Source organism: Choloepus didactylus, chromosome 8 (genome assembly GCF_015220235.1).
Source record: "Choloepus didactylus isolate mChoDid1 chromosome 8, mChoDid1.pri, whole genome shotgun sequence".
Classification (NCBI taxonomy): Eukaryota; Metazoa; Chordata; class Mammalia; order Pilosa; family Megalonychidae; genus Choloepus; species Choloepus didactylus.
This window is the reverse complement of record NC_051314.1, coordinates 11,555,156-11,575,201: the sequence shown is the minus strand read 5'-3', so window position 1 is coordinate 11,575,201 and position 20,046 is coordinate 11,555,156. Positions and strand designations below refer to the sequence as shown.

The window sequence follows — 20,046 nt, the reverse complement described above, 5'->3', positions numbered from 1 at the left end:
GAGGAGGGCTCTCCAGGGAGGAGACATTTAAACTGAGACCTGAATGATGCTCCAGCCCTCAGGGGAGTGGTTGGGGGTGGGGGTGTTTCAGGCTGCAGGAACAGCAAGGGCAAAGGCTGTGAGGTGAGAACCAACAAGTAAGTACCTGGGCAGATGGCCTGAGCACATGGGATACCCCTGGAACCAGGAGCTGAAAGCAATGAAACCCAGGAGCAAAGGACTAGCAGGCACTGGCCCTGTACCTTGCTATCTGACCGAGGAACCCCAGCTTCCTGCATCTGGTTGTTCATTCCTGCAACCTTCACTGGCAGTGACCCCTGACCCATGCGGCAGACCCCGCAGGAGTGGCCAAAGCTGATTCTGGCCGACTGGCCAAGAAGCTGGGCAGGGGCTGCACGGCTGGGCCTCGCAGGCTGGGTAGGAGCCCGCTGGGATGATGTTCTGGGGCGAGGCTTCCCAGGCTTGAGAGCAGTGGGCAGGGCCGGGAGAGGGGGCCGGAGGGGAAAAGAGCGGGACTCGAGACACTCTGGGTGGTCGGCCTAAAGTGGGACCCTGGGTTCCTGGCCGCCCCTCCAATGATCAGTTTTGTGGCTCAGGCAGGTATCAGCCTCCCCTTCTCGGGCCTCAGTTTCCCTCACGCTTGGAGCCAAGGGCAGCTTTGCGGATCTTCAGGCCTGGTGAGCACTGGGCGGGGAGGGGCGGGGGCGGTAACCCGAGCTGCCCGGGCGGGGTCTCCCAGCTCCCGCGGCCACGTTTGCAGCCCGCGCGGAGGCGCGGGGCCTGGGGCCGGGATCGCCCCGGGGTGCGGCCGCGGCCCCCCCGCGCGGGTCGCTCTCCTGGGCTTCGGCGCGCTCGGCGGCTCGGAGGTGAGAGCGGCCCCGGCGGGCTCCGGGAGGAGGCGGCCCCTGGAAGGAGTGGCCCCGCGGGGCTGCGGCGGGGACGTGGCGGAGACAGCCCCACTGCACGGACGGGGACACCGAGGTGGCGGCCCAGCCGAGGCGATCCTTGATTCAGGGCGACAGTCGGGCTGGATCCCACCGCGATGACCGCTGCCCGGACGGTCCCACGCCCCCCGCCCCTCCACCACCCGACAACAGAATCCGGAAAGACGCGGTGCCCCAGGTTCCCGCCAGGTGTGCGGTCCCGGCCTCGCAGCCCTCGTGGTGGGCGGGGGGAGAGGGGGCAGCCCCGCGCGCTGCCCCCACCGACGCTTCTCCATGCCCCCCGGTGCTGGACCACTCCTTCGTACTCATCTGTGGCCTCCTCCGAGACGCCCTTCCGGACCACCCCGTCTGGAATGGCCCTTCCCCCGTCCCGGGACCCTGTGGGTTTCTCTCCATAGCAGTTGTTGTCATCGAGCCTCACGTCGTTTTTATCTGTTTGTTTACATTGTGTCTCCCCCGCTGGAATGTAGGCTCCGCGAGGGAGGTTTTGTTTTGTTCACTTTTATATTCCTAGTTAATTCAACAAATACTTCTGGGGGTCTGGCGTGGAGCCCGCGGTGGGAGGGGGGTTGGGGAGGAGGGGGGACGGAAGTGGGGACGGGGAACAATGGTGTAAAGGCAAATAAGATCGCTGCGGGATGAAGGAAATGAAAACAGAAATGAGGTGGCGGCTAGTTCCGCCAAGTCAGAGTGGTGATCAGGGAAGTCTCTCTAATTAGGTGACTTCAAAGTTGGCAGATAACTGTGACAAGCACCAGAAGGAAAAAGCATAAAGCCCTGAGAGCACTTAGCTCAGGGACCTAACCTAGCCCCAGGAGGCAGGGAACTGCAGTCTGAGAGTGAAGGTGAAAACAATGGGACCCAGCCCCTTCCTTTAAATTGCTCAGAGGTCTCTGGCCTGGGAAGAGATTATCAGGAAGGCTTCCTGGAGGAGGTGGCAGTTTCTCTGGGCCCCAAAGAATGAGTAGGAGTTCCCATCCTTTAGGATGGATTGACTGGGTTTGAGAATTGCTTTGCAGGCTTCCTGGGAACCACGTCACGTGTCCAAAGGGCTGAACCGTGTGGTCAGACGAGGTCCCTGTCCTCCACTCCTAGCAGGCTCTGCTGGTAAATGGGTCACAGCCAAGATCACCCCAGAAGGTGTGAGGGAGTCAGGAGACCAAGTTCCGCTCTTCAGTGATCTAGTCATGTGATCTTGGGCAGCCCACTATCCCTGCTCAGGGCCTCAGTTTTTCATGAATAAGGAGGACAGTGGGATTAGGTGCCATTTATGATCTTTGGGCCCTAGCACTCAGGGGTTATGGCTGGTCCTATTCAGCCAGGCCCTGTGTTTGTGCCACACCCTTGTGGAACCCACAGGTCCGCATTCAAGCCCTCACTGATGGAGAGAGGAAGGCCTGCCCTGCCCCACTCCACCCCCATCTAGCCCTGAGGCTGCAGTCTTATTAAAACACAACTGTGCCCTATAGCCATGACAGGCCGAAGGGGTCCCAGGGGGTTGGGGAAACCCCAGAGGTTTGGTCTCAGGGTTGGAGCCGAGGGCTCCTCAGACTAGGGGATGGTTTAAGCACAAAGGTTTCTATGGCTGTAGGGTCCATTTCAGCCCAGCTGAGTCCTGTGGCTTTGGATTTTAAAAAGCTGCATCCAGGTGCTGCCATGCCTCTCTTCCTCCAAGTCCTCTGTGCCCAGGTTTTGGCCCAACACTCAGAACAACTCTTTGCAGGAGAAGGCAGGGGAGACTAGCCCATTTCACAGATGAAGACACTAAGAACCTCAGGTCAGGCAGCAGGGGCCATCCTCTCCAGAGCCAGCGCTCTTTTCCAAACTTCCCTCTGATGCGCCTTCTCTCTCACCTCCCAGTTCTCCAAGAGACTTCCCTGCAGGCGCTATGAAGCTGAACGAGAGGAGCGTGGCCCACTACGCACTGAGTGACTCCCCGGCGGACCACACGGGCTTCCTGCGCACTTGGGGGGGCCCAGGGAGCCCATCCACCCCCAGTGGCATGGGCCGAAGATGCTGGTTTGTGCTCAAGGGCAACCTGCTCTTCTCCTTTGAGAGTCGTGAGGGCCGGGCCCCGCTGAGCCTGGTGGTGCTGGAGGGCTGCACAGTGGAACTGGCTGAGGCTCCCGTGCCTGAGGAGTTTGCCTTTGCCATCCACTTCGATGCCCCTGGGGTGCGGCCACACCTGCTGGCGGCCGATGGGCCAATGGCCCAGGAGGCCTGGGTGAAGGCGCTGTCTCGGGCCAGCTTTGGCTACATGCGCCTGGTGGTGCGCGAGCTGGAGAGCCAGTTGCTCGAAGCCCGTCAGAGCCTTGCCGCCTTGCATCGTCGCCCGTCCTGGAAGACCGTCGCCGGCCGCTATAAGCCCCAGGCTCCTGTCTACGGGACTCCTGGCCTGGAGAACGGCCACCCCCCTTCCAGGGACTGCAGCTCCATGGGCTGGGTAGAGGAAGGGGGCAGCAGGCTGGCAGGGTGGGGCTTGGCTGAGTGGGAGCTGCAGGGCCCTGCTAGCCTCCTCCTGGGCAAGGGGCAGAGCCCTGTGTCTCCTGAGACCTCCTGCTTCTCCACCCTGCACAACTGGTATGGGCAGGAGATCATGGAGCTGAGGCGGGGATGGCTGCAGAGGGCCCGGGGGGACCGGCCCAAATGCGAGGAACAGGAGAGACCCTGAGCGTGGGCCCTTTGGCGTCAGGACACCAGGGCCAGTGTTTTTTCAGAAGTGGAATGTTTACTTATTTCCAAAGTTGCTTTTGGGGGGATTTCTCTCTTTCCTGCTTCTTGGGCCTTCTTCTGATTCCATATCAACACTAGTTCCCGGAGGGACTTAGGGATCATTCCTTCCAACCCCTTTATTTCCTGGGACCCAGAGAGAAAAGGTGGCCTTGCTCAGCAGCCACAGAGTCCCAGGCTGCTCCTTTCTCAGAGGATAATGATGAAATGGAGGAAATGGGAAGTGGGAAATGCTACGTGGCCACAGGCCACCTTGCCTTTCACCTACACACCAGACTCTACAGCCACAATTTCTAATATGGGGCTTCTTGTGAGCATTTAAATACCAGAGGTTGGCTGCAGAATTTGGTGGAGGACCTGATGTTGCCAGAGAAAGTGGATTCACTGTAACATGGGTATTCTGGGGCTCAGTTTTTCCTGAAAGTCGTGGGAAGATTGGGCATGGGACTCCCATTATGCAGTTTGCTGAAGGCCCTTTGGAAGGAGAAGGCCTTCAGCAAATAAAGAGGGATTTATTCTGCTTAGAAAGTGTTGGAGCTCCCACTTTCTCTCTCTCTCTCTGGCTGCCCTGTCAACAGTCCCGGAAGGGGCTGGTAGCTTTCATATGTCAGCAGAAACCCTTCATGTACTCAGTCATCAGCAGCCAGCTTCTGGAGGTGGAACTGCCAGGTGGGAAATTAAAAGAAGAGGTGGGGAAGCAGTGTGGCTCCCTGGGAGATCAGTTTGCTGCTCCAGTTCTCAGTTCTGGGCATTCTAAGAGCTTGGACACAGGATGCCCAGTACCCTGTGCTGAACGTTTCCTCTCCTCAGCTCCCACAGAGGTGTTCCTGTTCCTGAAAGCACCAGCAAACCATCTGGAACTTGTCCACAGTCCTGCTTGTCACCCAGGGCGTACCTGCCAAACCCCTTGTTGCCACTCTCACCAGCATCGGACCAAGGGTTTTCTTTTTTGCCTGGGGCACTAGGGGTACGGTGGCAGTGGCTGGATAAGAAGCTGCAGAGCCTGGGCACACAGACCCCTCTCCCCAAACACAAGAAATCTGCCCTTTCCTAGCTCCTCTCTCCCTTGCGGGAGACTTGGGCAGCCTGACCAAGGCCCAACTAAGGCTAGACGCTGAGGCTCAGAGCCTCCGGCCTCCAGGGGGCTGAAATGCCACCCAGAGTCCAGGAGCCATTCCTGCCCGACTCCCGGGAATAGGGGCAGCCTTCCCAGCTGGTACTGGGGCCCCACAACCCCGTTTTATACACAGAGACTGCAGGCCTTTGCTATCCTTGTTATTGTTGCAACGTTTTTTATACGATTAAAACACTAAACTTTTTTTATTACTACCCATGTCGGTTCCTTAAGTTTACTTTCACCGTCGCCTTCTGAGGCCTGCTCTTCCAGGCCCCGCCTGTCCTGGGTGCGGGAACAATGACACAAATCAGAAGGCTCCACACGGAACCTCAGTCTGACAGCGCCGCCCGCCAGAATCCGGAATAAGGAGGGAGTGAAGCATTAGCGTCACTCGTGACGTCACCACGTCGGGACGGGGACAAACGCCTCTTTCCCGCCGCAAAAGGAACTAGGCCCACTGCGCAAGTGCGAGGGCTTAGACTCTCGTCGAGCCTGAAAGCCTCGCGAGGCTGGTGGGTCGGCTTTCTGCCTGAGAGCGTCTCCAAGGCCGGTCCGAGGGATCCGCCACCCGGGCTAGGGGCGGGGCTGAGGAATGGTGTCCGGAGCGGCTCGCCGGCTGGCCTTGGCCACCGTCCGGTCCGGGGCCCTCGGGAGCGGGCCGCACTTGCGGAAAGGTGGCGATGTCTCTGCCGTGCGGGGCGCCTCAGGTCGGAGCCTGGTACCGTCGAGGTCAGTCATCGTTACCCGCAGCGGCGCCATTTTGCCCAAACCCGTGAAAGTGAGTGTCTGGAGGCGGGCGAAGGGGCTTAGGCCAATCATCGTGGGGAGGGCGCGCGGCAGTCCGCCGATTGACAAAATCAAAGGCCAGTCATACCAGTGGCGTTTAAACTGGAGTGCGGACCCAGGGCAGACTTTTGCGCCAAAGTGTTGCTAATTTTGACCGGCGGGGCGCAATGGCTGGGCGGGTGGAAACCGACGGTGGGGGAGAGGACCTGAGACAGGCCGCATGTGCCCCAACTTGCCTTCAGCCGGGCGCTGCCCTGTACCTTTTGGACCAGAAGACTCGATCATGAATCCAGCATAGCAAGTCAGATAACACTCTCTGCTCTGTCTACCTCGCAGTTGATGGACTGATAGAATGAATTATGAAAGGACTTTGGAAATAAAATACGTGGGACAGGTTTTACGAGTTCTGACATATTCAATTAATGTAATGCACGCTTCAGGAGAAGCGTACAGGGAAGTATTATGATTCCTGTTTTTATAAATGAAGAATCAAGGGCCTGAGCAGTAAAGCCACCACCCAAGGCCAGCAGCTGAGTGAGGTTCCTGCATCGGGTTGACTTGCTGGTACATTCCCACCAGGTCCTATGCTTTTTCCATGTCCTCAGCACCCACTGGATCTTTGGGTTTTTCTAAATAAACACAGTCCCTTATACCAAGTAAAAGCTTGCATTTTGAACCAGGGCTATGTGGGTCAAAAACAAGTTCTTTTAAAGCTAGCCTGGTCTAAACTGGCTTACACAGACAAGTGAATGTAGGGTTGTTTCATAGCAAGATGCAGGAAGAGCTGCGTCATAAAATGGCACAGCTAAAAATTTTCTTTCAGGATTAACTCCAGGAAAATACAGGATAGGAAATGTTGATGAGATTTTACTGACATTCCCCTAGTCCATTTAAATAGCCAATCTTTTAGTATAAAGACATGCCTATTTTTCAAAACACACCTCCTAAAATTTCAAGTAGTGGAATCAAATTTCTCATCACCAGGGAACATGTTATATAATAAATTGCATAGAATACTCCTTACCATGCTTAGACATCTTTTTGGGAGTTCATTTTCATGTATTTAGTGTTTTCAGGTAGAGCTGAATTCTATTTCTATAGTCCCCCAGCCCTCTTAATATGTTCTCCTCACCTGTTTATCTGTAGGTATCTGCAAATAATTACTGGGTTGTGCCCTAATTTGATGTCCAGAGTGCCTTACACTTTTCTTTCCAGTATCCACTTTGATGGCCATATAACAATCACATAATTTCCTTTTCTAAATACTTTTCCTCTGAATTTGTCCAGACATTTTAAAATCAAGTTAAGATGGGTCTGGGATCCACAGGAGGGAATGCCTGAGAGGGCCAGGCCTTCTGTGGTCCTTCCAGAGTGGGATCTGGAGCTCACGGCTACCATTCTGACCCTCTGCAGATGTCTTTCGGCCTTCTCCGTGTGTTTTCCATTGTGATCCCCTTCCTCTATGTTGGGACGCTCATTAGTAAGAACTTTGCAGCTTTGCTTGAAGAGCACGACATTTTTGTCCCAGAGGATGATGACGATGATGACTAACAGGTAAGACTTGCTTTTCCCCTAAATGGACCAGGGACAGGAAGCGGGGGTGAAGCATCTGAACTGTGATGCAGTTTAGTCTGGGGTAAAGGTAGCAGCATTAGACCCTCATGGCAGGGGCTCAGACCTTTGAAGAACTGACATATCTGATGGCTAATGTTTTTTTTTGTTTTTTTTTTTAAATCATCATTTTATTGAGATATATTCACATACCACGCAGTCATACAAAACAAATTGTACTTTCGATTGTTTACAGTACCATTACATAGTTGTACATTCATCACCTAAATCAATCCCTGACACCTTCATTAGCACACACACAAAAATAACAAGAATAATAATTAGAGTGAAAAAGAGCAATTGAAGTAAAAAAGAACACTGGGTACCTTTGTCTGTTTGTTTCCTTCCCCTACTTTTCTACACATCCATCCATAAACTAGACAAAGTGGAGTTTGGTCCTTATGGCATTCCCAATCCCACTGTCACCCCTCATAAGCTACATTTTTATACAACTGTCTTCGAGATTCATGGGTTCTGGGTTGTAGTTTAATAGTTTCAGGTATCCACCACCAGCTACCCCAATTCTTTAGAACCTAAAAAAGGTTGTCTAAAGTGTGCGTAAGACTGCCCACCAGAGTGATCTCTCGGCTCGTTTTGGAATCTCTCTGCCACTGAAGCTTATTTCATTTCCTTTCACATCCCCCTTTTGGTCAAGAAGATGTTCTCCATCCCACGATGCCGGGTCTACATTCCTCCCCGGGAGTCATATTCCACGTTGCCAGGGAGATTCACTTCCCTGGGTGTCTGATCCCACGTAGTGGGGAGGGCAGTGATTTCACCTTTCAAGTTGGCTTAGCCAGAGAGAGAGGGCCACATCTGAGCAACAAAGAGGCATTCAGGAGGAGACTCTTAGGCACAAATACAGGGAGGCCTAGCCTCTCCTTTGCAGCAACCGTCTTCCCAAGGGTAAAACTTATGGTAGAGGGCTCAACCCATCAAACCACCAGTCCCCTATGTCTGTGGTCATGTTAGCAACCATGGAGGTGGGGTAGGCGAATACCCCTGCATTCTCCACAGGCTCCTCAAGGGGGCACTACATCTTTTTTTTTTTTTTTCCTTGTTTGTCTTTTTTCTTTTTTTTTTTTTTTTTAACTTTCCCTTCTTTTTTAAATCAACTGTATGAAAAAAAAGTTAAAAAGAAAACAAACATACAACAAAAGAACATTTCAAAGAGACCATAACAAGGGAGTAAGAAAAAGACAACTAACCTAAGATAACTGCTTAACTTCCAACATGTTCCTACTTTACCCCAAGAAAGTTACATAATATAGCAACATTTCAGTGAACTTGTTCCTACTACATCCATCAGAAATTAACAGACCATAGTCATTTCTGGGCATCCCCAGAACGTTAAATAGCTTATCTGTTCTTCTTGGATTATTGTTCCCCCTTCCTTAATTGCTCTCTACTGCTAGTTCCCCTACATTCTACATTATAAACCATTTGTTTTACATTTTTCAAAGTTCACATTAGTGGTAGCATATAATATTTCTCTTTTTGTGCCTGGCTTATTTCGCTCAGCATTATGTCTTCAAGGTTCATCCATGTTGTCATATGTTTCACCAGATCGTTCCTTCTTACTGCCGCGTAGTATTCCATCGTGTGTATATACCACATTTTATTTATCCACTCATCTGTTGAAGGACATTTGGGTTGTTTCCATCTCTTGGCAATTGTGAATAATGCTGCTATGAACATTGGCGTGCAGATATCTGTTCGTGTCACTGCTTTCCGATCTTCCGGGTATATACCGAGAAGTGCAATCGCTGGATCGAATGGTACCTCTATATCTAGTTTTCTAAGGAACTGCCAGACTGACTTCCAGAGCGGCTGAACCATTATACAGTCCCACCAACAATGAATAAGAGTTCCAATTTCTCCACATCCCCTCCAGCATTTGTAGTTTCCCGTTTGTTTAATGGCAGCCATTCTAACCGGTGTTAGATGGTATCTCATTGTGGTCTTAATTTGCATCTCTCTAATAGCTAGTGAAGCTGAACATTTTTTCATGTGTTTCTTGGCCATTTGTATTTCCTCTTCAGAGAACTGTCTTTTCATATCTTTTGCCCATTTTATAATTGGGCTGTCTGTACTATTGTCATTGAGTTGTAGGATTTCTTTGTATATGCAAGATATCAGTCTTTTGTCAGATACATGGTTTCCAAAAATTTTTTCCCATTGAGTTGGCTGCCTCTTTACCTTTTTGAGAAATTCCTTTGAGGTGCAGAAACTTCTAAGCTTGAGGAGTTCCCATTTATCTATTTTCTCTTTTGTTGCTTGTGCTTTGGGTGTAAAGTCTAGGAAGTGGCCTCCTAATACAAGGTCTTGAAGATGTTTTCCTACATTATCTTCTAGGAGTTTTATGGTACTTTCTTTTATATTGAGATTTTTGGTCCATTTTGAGTTAATTTTTGTGTAGGGGGTGAGGTAGGGGTCCTCTTTCATTCTTTTGGATATGGATATCCAACTCTCCCAGCCCCATTTGTTGAAAAGACCATTATGGCTCAGTTCGGTGACTTTGGGGGCCTTATCAAAGATCAGTCGGCCATAGATCTGAGGGTCTATCTCTGAATTCTCAATTCGATTCCATTGATCTATATGTCTATCTTTGTGCCAGTACCATGCTGTTTTGGCAACTGTGGCTTTATAATAAGCTTCAAAGTCAGGGAGCGTAAGTCCTCCCACTTCGTTTTTCTTTTTTAGAGTGTCTTTAGCAATTTGAGGCATCTTCCCTTTCCAAATAAATTTGATAACTAGCTTTTCCAAGTCTGCAAAGTAGGTTGTTGGAATTTTGATTGGGATTGCATTGAATCTGTAGATGAGTTTGGGTAGAATTGACATCTTAATGACATTTAGCCTTCCTATCCATGAACATGGAATTTTTTTCCATCTTTTAAGGTCCCCTTCTATTTCTTTTAGTAGAGTTATGTAGTTTTCTTTGTATAGGTCTTTTACATCTTTGGTTAAGTTTATTCCTAGGTACTTGATGTTTTTAGTTGCTATTGAAAATGGTATCTTTCTCTTGAGTGTCTCTTCAGTTTGTTCATTTCTAGCATATAGAAACATTACTGACTTATGTGCATTAATCTTGTATCCCGCTACTTTGCTAAATTTGTTTATTAGCTCTAGTAGGTGTATCGTTGATTTCTCAGGGTTTTCTAGGTATAAGATCATATCATCTGCAAACAATGACAGTTTTACTTCTTCTTTTCCAATTTGGATGCCTTTTATTTCTTTGTCTTGCCGGATTGCCCTGGCTAGTACTTCCAGCACAATGTTGAATAACAGTGGTGACAGCGGGCATCCTTGTCTTGTTCCTGATCTTAGAGGGAAGGCTTTCAGTCTCTCACCATTGAGTACTATGCTGGCTGTGGGTTTTTCATATATGCTCTTTATCATGTTGAGGAAGTTTCCTTCAATTCCTACCTTTTGAAGTGTTTTTATCAAAAAGGGATGTTGGATTTTGTCAAATGCTTTTTCAGCATCTATTGAGATGATCAATTGATTTTTCCCTTTCGAGTTTTTAATGTGTTGTAATACATTGATTGTTTTTCTTATGTTGAACCATCCTTGCATGCCTGGAATGAACCCCACTTGGTCATGGTGTATGATTTTTTTAATGTGTCTTTGGATTCGATTTGCAAGTATTTGTTGAGGATTTTTGCATCTATATTCATTAGGGAGATTGGCCGGTAGTTTTCCTTTTTTGTAGCATCTTTGCCTGGTTTTGGTATTAGATTGATGTTAGCTTCATAAAATGAGTTAGGTAGTGTTCCATTTTTTTCAATGTTTTGAAAGAGTTTGAGTAAGATTGGTGTCAGTTCTTTCTGGAAAGTTTGGTAGAATTCCCCTGTGAAGCCATCTGGCCCTGGGCATTTATTTGTGGGAAGATTTTTGATGACTGATTGGATCTCTTTGCTTGTGATGAGTTGGTTGAGGTCTTCTATTTCTTCTCTGGTCAGTCTAGGTTGTTCATATGTTTCCAGGAAATTGTCCATTTCTTCTACATTATCCAGTTTGTTGCCATACAGTTGTTCATAATATCCTCTGGCTAATGTTTTTATTTTGCTTTTCTCTGTGTTGGATGAGGAAAACAGTCTTACTGACTTATAAATTCAGTGGACTCTTTTCTAGTGAGGTTGGGATCCCAGCCAGCATTCAGTTGCCCTCAATAATACCCTCATATTCTTAACCTACAGATTTTCTTGATAATTTAATGTCTTACACACCCATCACAAACAGCTGCATCTCAGTAGCTCCACATTAAAATTTAGAAACTGCACATCCTCCCACTGTCAGCTCAAGTTACTGAGCTCTGTAGCAGCAGCCTGTACATGGACACCACAGGAGTCTGGAGCCTTCCCATTTAGCTTTCTTGGGTTGACTTCCTGTGCTCTAGTATGTGCTGCTTGGCTGCCACTGTGAAGTATCTTAATTAATTGTTGTAGATGAGGACACTCCTGACTCCTTAGCCTGGGATTCAAGGCTTCCTATGATCTGGTCACACCTTTTAGCCTCATCTTCCATTTTCCTGACCACATACCTGGTCCCAATGTTCACCATTTTTTTTTTTTTTTAATAAACTTTTAATTTTGAAATTCAAACTTACAGGGCAGCTGCAAAAGTAATACAAAATCCATACAGAGAATTCCAACATAACCCCCCCACCCTCAGATACACAGATCCACTGATTTTTGACATTTTGTTCCATTCTCTCACATTCCAAATCTAATTCAGTAGACCACCGTTCTGTCTCCCTTTTAACTCTTTATTTTGAAATAAATTCAAGCTTATAGGAGAGTTGTAAAGTAATACAAACCCCATACAGAAAACTCCAATTTACCTCTCCTATACCCAGAGCCACCATTTTTAATATTTTGCCACCTTTGCCATATCATTCTTTCTATCTACTTACCTACCTATCTGTCCATCTATCCATCCGTCTATCCATCCACCAGTCTATTTATTTCTAAACCTTTGAATATGGGTGGTATGGTAGTTTGAAGATGTGTTATTTTAATCCATACCTGTGGGATTTTTTTTTAATGCAATTTTATTGAGATATATTCACATACCATACAGTCATCCAAGTTTACAATCATTTGTTCACAGTATCATCACATAGTTGTACATTCATCACCACAATCAATTTTTTGAACATCTTCATTACTTCAGAAAATAAGGATAAGAATACAAATAAAAAAGCAAAAAAAGAACACCCAAAACATCTCATACTCCTTCCCCCCCATTATTCATTTACTTTTTTGTCCCCCTTTTTTCTACTCATTGTCCACACACTATGTTCACCATTTCTTGAATCACCCACACTCCTGCCACCCCCAAGCATTAGTTCATTGTTCCTTCCACTTGGAAGGCTCTTTATCTTAATTTCACCCATTCTTCCAGGTCCAACTTGAATGCCTTCCATTTTTTATTGTCTTCCCTCATCCCTCCTTCCTTTCACTGACCAGTACCTCGCTTGTGACACAGTAGTTATGTGTTCAAACGCATGCACATGCATACATACACCCAAACTCTATTAGACTCTCAGCTTCTTGCTGGCAGGGAACATAGTTTTTATACTTGTGTGCCCCCAGAGCCTTGCCTGTAGTGTGAGTGCTCGGTAAACATGTGGAATAATCAGATGGGTATTCAAACCTGCTTTTCTCCTGCTGTGTTTGGTAGAACCACTCTCTGGAGTTCTCTTTCAGTATGTGGATATAGGACTGCTCTGCTGCCCAATTCACTGCTGCTTTTCTTTCTTACAGGGCATGGAGGAAGTGCAGAAAGGAGAAAGCTCTAACTTAATTAAGAAGTGGTGATGCTCTCAGCCCCTCCTCCTTTTCTGTCAGCAGAAGGGCCCAGGGAAAGCCCCTTGGCCTTCAAACTCCACTGAAGCTTCCTGTATGGTGGTGACCACAGCCCAGATCCCCAAGCTCTGGGAAGTTCCCTGCAGATGCTGTCTACTGAGCACTAGGAAAACAAGCAATCAAATTATGATTAAAAATAATAAAAACCAGCCCTGTATGACTGAATGGCAGGTGCTAGAGTATTTCTGTGGCTGAAGTTCCTAAAAATGCAGTTTCTTGTCTGCTGGACTTTTTCTGTTAGCTGAACATATAGGCCACTGATCTGCAACCCAGGATCTCCAAGTCCTGGTAGAACCACAAAGGTAATTATGCGAGCCAGGGACCTAGTTTTAGTATTTACAGAAGACCAACAGAAACTGTCTATTTTCCCTCAATAAAGCTGCACAGGATAACTAAAGCCTGAAGCTTTTTGTGCATTTAGTAACACTTTGTAGTTAATACATGCCAAGCATAAGGAGCTTTGTTAAATTAAAAACAATTTAAGAAATGTCATTATTAGAATGATTCTTTCAAAACATGGGTTCCTTTGGTGAAAAGAAATTAAAGGGATCCTTGGTGCTGAAAAGTTTGGGAATCCTCAGTGATTATATCTATAGATACTGGACACCTTTCTCCAGCATTTGGACTGTCCAGGAAAGGAAAGAAAAGACAATCATCCAAAGCAAACAAAGAGGTCAGTTTTTCAACCTGGGTCAACATTTATTCACCTGTCACTTTAGAGCTGCACCAGAGTTTGCAAAAACAGTAGGGATATTTCTGTTTTCTATGTCTTTACTGAACAGCTGTGTCCCTAGCAAGGTGCCTAATTGGGTAGGAAATTAAATTTAAGAACTGGTGCTTGTTGCAAGTAGAGGGGCCAGGTCTCTCAGTGCTTCCCTGATCCCTCTCCATTGGTGAAAGCTGGCTAATTTGGGATAATCTGCTTTTGACACGAAGCTATCCAATCCTGGAGGCTGGACAGGCAGTCTACAAAGTCATCTGGCCTCATACCCAGTATGACAAGTTTCTGAGCAGTGGCCTTATCCTTTCTTGTTTACTGACATGTCCTCAGAGGAGAATCCAATCGGGAAACATCATACTTCAGGAAAAGAGGAAGAACAGGTGGTATCTATACCAAGACCCCACTTGTTCAGGCAAGAGGTGAGAAAGACTGCAGACACAGAAGCTTCCCACTGGCTCATCAACAGAATTCTATCACAGTGACCATTACATAATGAGTTTATTTGTGCTCTAAAATAATTAAATATCAACATGCACCTTTCTGGCAAGTGACTTCATGGGTCGTGGCCAACATAGAACTTAGACAGGAAGTCCTTTGGCCTTGGTGCTTCTGTTTCATGGAAGAACCGCATAACATGTGTCCGCTGCTTCCACACGTTAATCGTTTCCTGCAGCTCCATCTTTCCCTGCACAAGTGAGGGGAGAGATCTTCAGTCAAAGCAGTTAAGTGGAAGGAATACAACACCAAAGGCCAAGGTTCTGTTCTCAGCTCTGGCAATGACCTGCTGGGCTACCTTGGGCAAGTAACATCCTCTGTCTAGAAAGAGTTTCTGCATATGGAAAATGAGGTGGTTGGACTAAATGTCTCTGAGGCCTTTCAAATATTCTTTAACTCTAGCTAACTGATCCCCAAGAGGACAGACTTCCAGGTAAACAGGCCCTTACCCCATGACTGCCTATCCCGACTGACTTACATTTCTTCTTAACAGTTCTTTCATGTTGTTTACTGATCCATGCTGAAGCTAATGTGATTGGCCAGGGAGAATCAGGCTCAGGATTTGGCCCCATTTACATAGGACTGATGGCCAACCTGCCTGCCTCTCCCAGCTGTACAATGGCAACCAGGGAAGAGGTTTTAGAAGAGTTCAAACTTTCCTCCATCTTTTTTTGTTATAAAATGCAAGCCCCAGTGGATTTTACTTTGAACAGCCTTATAATCTACGTAACCAGGCGATAACCTCAAGTTCAATGGCTCTATTTAAACATTGAGCAACAGTTGCTAATTCAGTAGAACAACATGTTCATCTGGGAAGACTAATAAGCTCCTCACAAGCTGGCTGCTTTTTAATTGGTAAGGGAAGGGTCAGTTACCTTAATGACCAGAAGATCAACCACCCTGGGGTCTGTGACATGGGCATTCTTCATAAACATTTCTCGGACTTTGTCCCGTCCCTGTTTCACAGTGATGTCTAGCTGGAATAAGTGCACTAGAGAGAAAGCATGATTGGGATAACAATTATATAGTTAAAACATGTTTTTAAAAATTCCAGCATGTACTGGCTGTCCATTCATCCCATTCACCAAAGATCAGCTTCAGCCTAAACGAAGAGTTCAGGTTGTGAAGTATGAGGTATGGTGCCCGCTCTCCAGGAGCTTCCATTTTGTGTGGGGAGACGAGAGCTACATTGGAAGTGGCAGTACAGCACAGTTTGAGAGCATGGACTGCCTGGGTTCAAATTCTAGCTCTGCCACTTAGCAGCTACTTGATCCTATGAAATGAATGTTTCTGTGTCTGTTATATTTTTGTGAAATGAGGATGATAATGGCACATATAAGACTATGTTGTGAGGAGTCCATGAGATAACACAAAATGCTTACAACAATGCCTGGCATGGAATAAGCTCTCAATAATTGCTAGCATTATTACTATATGGAACATCAGCAAAAGATGATGACAGGGTTGACTTTAATGCAAAATGATGTGATGTGGGCTATAAGCACACAGGAACTTGGCATTGAGGGAGACTGCTGAGGGTCTATATAGGTAGGGAAGGCTTCAATCCAACAAGCAGTTAATACCATGTTAGGTTCTTTGGAGGAAGGAGAGAGAAGTTCAAGATGCAGATCCTGTTTTCTCTGTCTTAAATTCTAATTGAGGGGACGGCCGTCCATGAATGTGTGTCTAAAATAGGGCACAGACTCAGTGGCTTCAGACAAGGCATGTGGATGTCCTCTGAAAAGCGGACTTTAGTCTTTCGAGTTCCCCTCCCTGGCAGTCGGCCTTCTGTGGATGAGCTGATGACAACCATAGTGTGAACAGGACCTTGAGTAGTAAGTGGAAAGCAGGGGGGAAGAGAGGGCACACCAGGCCAAGGGGAGAGCAAAAGTGAGGCTCAGAGGCTAGAAAGGGCCTCGTCAGTGTGTACTCATGTGGTGAGGATACCTTGTGTTTTGCGGCGATGCCTGTGGAGTGTCCACTCTGGCCTACAGAACTATCACAACCAGCTGGAAAACCAGGCAGGCCATTTAATGACTGAATTAGTCAACAATAAAATTTGAATCTTTAATTATACTCATAATTTAGTGACAGTGACAGAAAAATAATACTTCTCCTAAGGGGAATACCATGCCATGTTGCAAAGACAACAGCGTTTCTGACCCAACCAGGGAATTCGCAGACAGCAGAAATCCAACAGGAGAACTGGCATCCCTCACCGAGTGAGGGTCAGCTACACTGGCAGTAACTCAGTCTCCATGGTGTGCTGGAGTGGGGTTGCTAACATTTTCACTCACTTCCCCTTGGTAGCTCAAAATCAGCCATGGTGGGAGTATTTATGCCATGGAAACTGGTAAACAGTATAAATCTAGATTTTCCCTAGAAAGCTGAATATGAAACGCCCTGGTCAGGGACATACTGGGAATTTCAGAAAAGAGCAAACACAGGAACAAACTAATATGGAACCTGACTTACTCGATGACCTGGGAAAGTTATGGTTATCTTGTGGCTAACAAACTGCGTGTAAGAGTTTTTCAATGGAGGGATTCAAAGGCAGTTCTCTTCCTGTTCTGCCCCCTTCCCAAGTCGGCCACCATCAAACAAACAGCACTGTCCCCCAGAGACTGCAGAGTGCTGCAAAACCGGGTCTGGTGGGATGCAGGGAAACTAGTGTGGGAGCTAAGAACCAGGTACTAGAGTCTCAAGTCTGGCTCTTCTACTTACTGGTAGTGTGACCTGAGACAAGTTTATGTGCCTCAATTTCCTCTCATCTATAAGACAGGGAAACAATTAGAGGTCAAACAAAAATAAGGCAATGTAAAGTGCTTAGCATAGTGCTGGGCCTTCAGTAGGCACTTCAATAAGTGCTCATTATTAACAGTATTACTTATCCCTGCTCTTAGGTTCAGTTCCTCGACTAGAGTCTCAGTGATGGATAGCAGAACAGTGTGGCCACAGGCCTGAGCAACTGACCAGCTACAGACCAATCCTTCCCTAAGGGTGTCCCATCCCCCAGACCCCTTCCACCACTCCACTTCTTCCCCTGCTCTCCAGGCCCCTGCAACCCTCTGCTTTCTCTTCTTCCCCTTAGGACCCCTCTGACTCTGGGATTATCTTCCCAAACAGTTATTTGAGGGAAGGTCCTGAGAAGAGGTGATTGAGAAAGAGCTGGATACCAAGAGGACACCTGGGTTCTATCCCCAACTCACCCCTTAACTTTGTCCCTGGGCAAACCACCCTTCCTGAATCTGGGCTTCATCATCCTGCCCACCCACACCTCCAAAATGAAAAGATTCTGGCACTCGTGGAAGTATTCTGCTAGACAAATGCTAAATTTTTAAAAATCTGAATTTGAATGTACCCCACCCCGATCTTATTGTCACCCCCTCCACCCCTATTTTCCCCCTACCTCCTGAAAAATGAATTTGTATCCTGGGAACTAACACAACAGTCAAGTTCCTGTGTCCCTAGTATCCTGTAGGTTTAAGTTCTGGTCACCAGCCACCTCTAAGTTCAGCTACCTGAGGATGGGGATTCTGTGGCACACAATCCCCATACATCAAAGAACTGGGGCTCTGCACACAGGCTCCTGCTGGGTCAACAATAACAGTAGCAGTTGCCAACATTTAATGAGTGCTTATCAAGTGCCAGGCCCTGTTCTAAGCACCTTAGGTATATTAATCATTTAATAAGGTAACCCTCTGAAGAAGGTACCATTGTCCCCATTTTACAGGTGAGGAAACAGGCACAGGGAGATGAATTAAGTTGCCCAAGGTCTGAGCTCCTAACCACCACATTCTACAGCCTCTACACACACAGGCGGGGAGGTGGCAGGGAGGGTGCTGTGGTGCCCCAAATGGCTCAAAAGCACCTGCCCTCTCAGATGAGCACTGAAGATCCACATTAAAACTCATTAAGTCAAATCAACAAAATATTGACAGCCCCTAACATCTGTATTGCCCTTGACAGTAAAGATGGAATTTTCCAGCCTTTGCTCATTAGAGACAGTGGCAGCACTGAGAGGGGTGCGAAGAAGTCTCTGCACACTGGGAGCTTCAGGTGAGCAGACTGGTTCTTTGACATCTGAGTGTCAGGGGTTCTGGGGAAGTAGGGGGCAGTCCAGGGAAGTGGGCAACTAGGGAGAAGCAACAGGGCTTAGGGAGACATTCCCCAGGAATAGTAGGGTCAGGCGTGGCTTAGAACAAGGCCTGGGAGACTGGAAAAGGCACCAAGGACGACTTTGGAAAAATCACTTCCTTTGTCCGGTTCAGTTTCTTTTTTCTGTGGAGGGCGTGGAAGCGGATTGAGCGCTCAAATTCCACAGCCTCTTTGGTTATAACAATCTAATAAGCGTTTATAAATATTTTCTGGGATTCTAGAGTAGACTTTGAGTTCCACATGCAGCGCGGGTTAGCTCTGGGCCTTGGGTGCGTCACTTCGCCTCTCGAGTTCTCAGCTGCCTCACCTATAGGGACAATTGAGGCCAGAGCACCGACACGACTAGAAACGCTCGGACCGACGCTAAGCAAGGCTGATCTGATTCCAGCGCCGCCGCCAACTCGAGGCCACCACAGGCTGAGATGACCTTTACTCCCCAAGCACCCGATATATCACCTCTGCCCAAGGTGGGTGATCACAGCTCCACCGGTGACAAAAAGGAGGCCGGGGGAGTTGCGACCTTGGGCGGCTGACTCCGTGACCCCGCATACGCCGCTGCTTCTCACCAGTGGTCGGCACCTCCCGATACCAGGCGCGGTAGAGCTCGCGCACCCTCCGCTTGGCCTCGTTCATGTCCCGGCTGAAAATGGGCTTCACGGAGGTGCTGGCCGCCGCAGCAGCCCGCCGGACGCCGCTAGCCGCCATCTTGCTAAAGAAAGCCACCCCCTTCCTAGCCCCACCCCTCTTCGATCCCGGAGTGCGGCCAAAGGACGAATAGCTTTTCTCATTGGCTAAAATTGATCGCCTCGCCCCCAAACTCCGAGTGGGCGGGAGAACAGCTCCGGAGCTCTCCGATTGGCTGAAAAACCTTGTTCCTGAGTGGGAGACCGGCTGGTAGGGACTGCGCATGCTCACGTGAAGAATCGCACGCTTGGCGGTTTGTTACCTTAGAGATCGCTCTGAGACGCTGGTGCCGTCGCCAGGAGGTTCTTGGGCCTCGGGGTGGCTCAAGGGCTGCGAGCGAGCGCTAGGGTCGCGGAGCTGCTGCCCGGCTTCCCACCTGGGTCCGGCCCGTTGGGCGTGCGGCCTCGAAGAGCTTCCTCGGTCGGCTCCCTGGGCGCGGGCCGCGGGCCTCCTGAGGCGGCGCCGTGGCGAATAATCGCGCCCCGCTACCGGCTCTCTGCCTTGTCCCGTTAGCACCTTTTCTACAGCAACATTTTTCCCCCTTCTATCAGCCAACTCTTTACTAGTGCAGTGTAGGTGACAAAGCGCTTTCCTGGCCATAAGTTTCTTGGCGCTGCTCCACATGTCTGGGAGGCAGGCATGGACATCATCCTAAACCCTGGATTTCTGAAAAGCGGCCCAGGATTTTGGAGTCAAAAGGAATCCTAGATGGTCCATTCCGGTATTTCCCTCTCTTTTTTTGGGTGGGTGGGGGCATAATTTTTGTGCTGAGGTTCTCTCTGAACGTCAAGAGGAGCCTGAAAGTGTAAAGGAAAAGGTAAAAGCTGACGACAATCGGTCTGTCTTACAAAGCCTTTGATAATGGCATACACCCGGGCGTGCTGTTAGAATCCCCACTTCACGGAGGAGGAGACTGGGGTGCAGAGACTA

General features: G+C 48.3%; 4 protein-coding genes across 8 annotated transcripts in view; 3 read left to right on the top strand and 1 right to left on the bottom strand.

Annotated features, from left to right (window-relative positions):
- The first annotated feature begins 733 nt into the window (after positions 1-733).
- PHETA2 (PH domain containing endocytic trafficking adaptor 2) lies at positions 734-4,993 on the top strand. 3 transcript variants are annotated; one of them, XM_037845106.1, is made up of 2 exons: positions 734-1,324; positions 2,805-4,993. In XM_037845106.1, exons 1-2 carry the CDS (start codon positions 1,218-1,220, stop codon positions 3,613-3,615), a joined length of 918 nt encoding a protein of 305 aa, XP_037701034.1. In that variant the 5' UTR covers positions 734-1,217; the 3' UTR covers positions 3,616-4,993. The 3 variants fall into 3 exon arrangements, with proteins under 3 accessions (XP_037701034.1, XP_037701035.1, XP_037701036.1); XM_037845107.1 differs by having other exon boundaries at positions 752-866; XM_037845108.1 differs by having other exon boundaries at positions 873-1,133.
- Positions 4,994-5,262: 269 nt separating this feature from the next.
- On the top strand, positions 5,263-13,545 carry SMDT1 (single-pass membrane protein with aspartate rich tail 1). The gene is made up of 3 exons (XM_037845115.1): positions 5,263-5,569; positions 6,991-7,131; positions 12,957-13,545. Exons 1-2 carry the CDS (start codon positions 5,384-5,386, stop codon positions 7,126-7,128), a joined length of 324 nt encoding a protein of 107 aa, XP_037701043.1. The 5' UTR covers positions 5,263-5,383; the 3' UTR covers positions 7,129-7,131; positions 12,957-13,545.
- Positions 13,546-14,258: 713 nt separating this feature from the next.
- On the bottom strand, positions 14,259-19,159 carry NDUFA6 (NADH:ubiquinone oxidoreductase subunit A6). The gene is made up of 3 exons (XM_037845110.1): positions 18,999-19,159; positions 15,150-15,265; positions 14,259-14,464 (listed from the first exon to the last, which is right to left on the bottom strand). Exons 1-3 carry the CDS (start codon positions 19,135-19,137, stop codon positions 14,333-14,335), a joined length of 387 nt encoding a protein of 128 aa, XP_037701038.1. The 5' UTR covers positions 19,138-19,159; the 3' UTR covers positions 14,259-14,332.
- The window catches only part of LOC119541313, a 60,821-nt gene continuing 58,950 nt past the window's right edge, over positions 18,176-20,046 (top strand). For 2 of the 3 annotated variants that reach the window (XM_037845114.1, XM_037845111.1), the window contains exon 1: positions 18,725-19,837. The gene's annotated coding sequence lies outside the window, so the exon portion shown is untranslated. Of the gene's footprint in view, positions 18,334-18,724; positions 19,838-20,046 lie in introns of those variants that run through there. The other variant, XM_037845113.1, reaches the window with a different exon arrangement.

Bases quoted from the DNA above. Each gene is read 5' to 3' on its own strand.
- PHETA2 (XM_037845106.1), top strand. From the start codon at position 1,218: ATGCCCCCCGGTGCTGGACCACTCCTTCGTACTCATCTGTGGCCTCCT. The intron at 1,325-2,804 runs GTGGGTTTCTCT...CTCACCTCCCAG, and splicing joins TTCCCCCGTCCCGGGACCCT to TTCTCCAAGAGACTTCCCTG.
- SMDT1 (XM_037845115.1), top strand. From the start codon at position 5,384: ATGGTGTCCGGAGCGGCTCGCCGGCTGGCCTTGGCCACCGTCCGGTCC. The intron at 5,570-6,990 runs GTGAGTGTCTGG...GACCCTCTGCAG, and splicing joins TTTTGCCCAAACCCGTGAAA to ATGTCTTTCGGCCTTCTCCG.
- NDUFA6 (XM_037845110.1), bottom strand. From the start codon at position 19,137: ATGGCGGCTAGCGGCGTCCGGCGGGCTGCTGCGGCGGCCAGCACCTCC. The intron at 15,266-18,998 runs GTGAGAAGCAGC...CTTTCTCTCTAG, and splicing joins TCGGGAGGTGCCGACCACTG to TGCACTTATTCCAGCTAGAC. The intron at 14,465-15,149 runs GTAACTGACCCT...TCACTTGTGCAG, and splicing joins TTGATCTTCTGGTCATTAAG to GGAAAGATGGAGCTGCAGGA.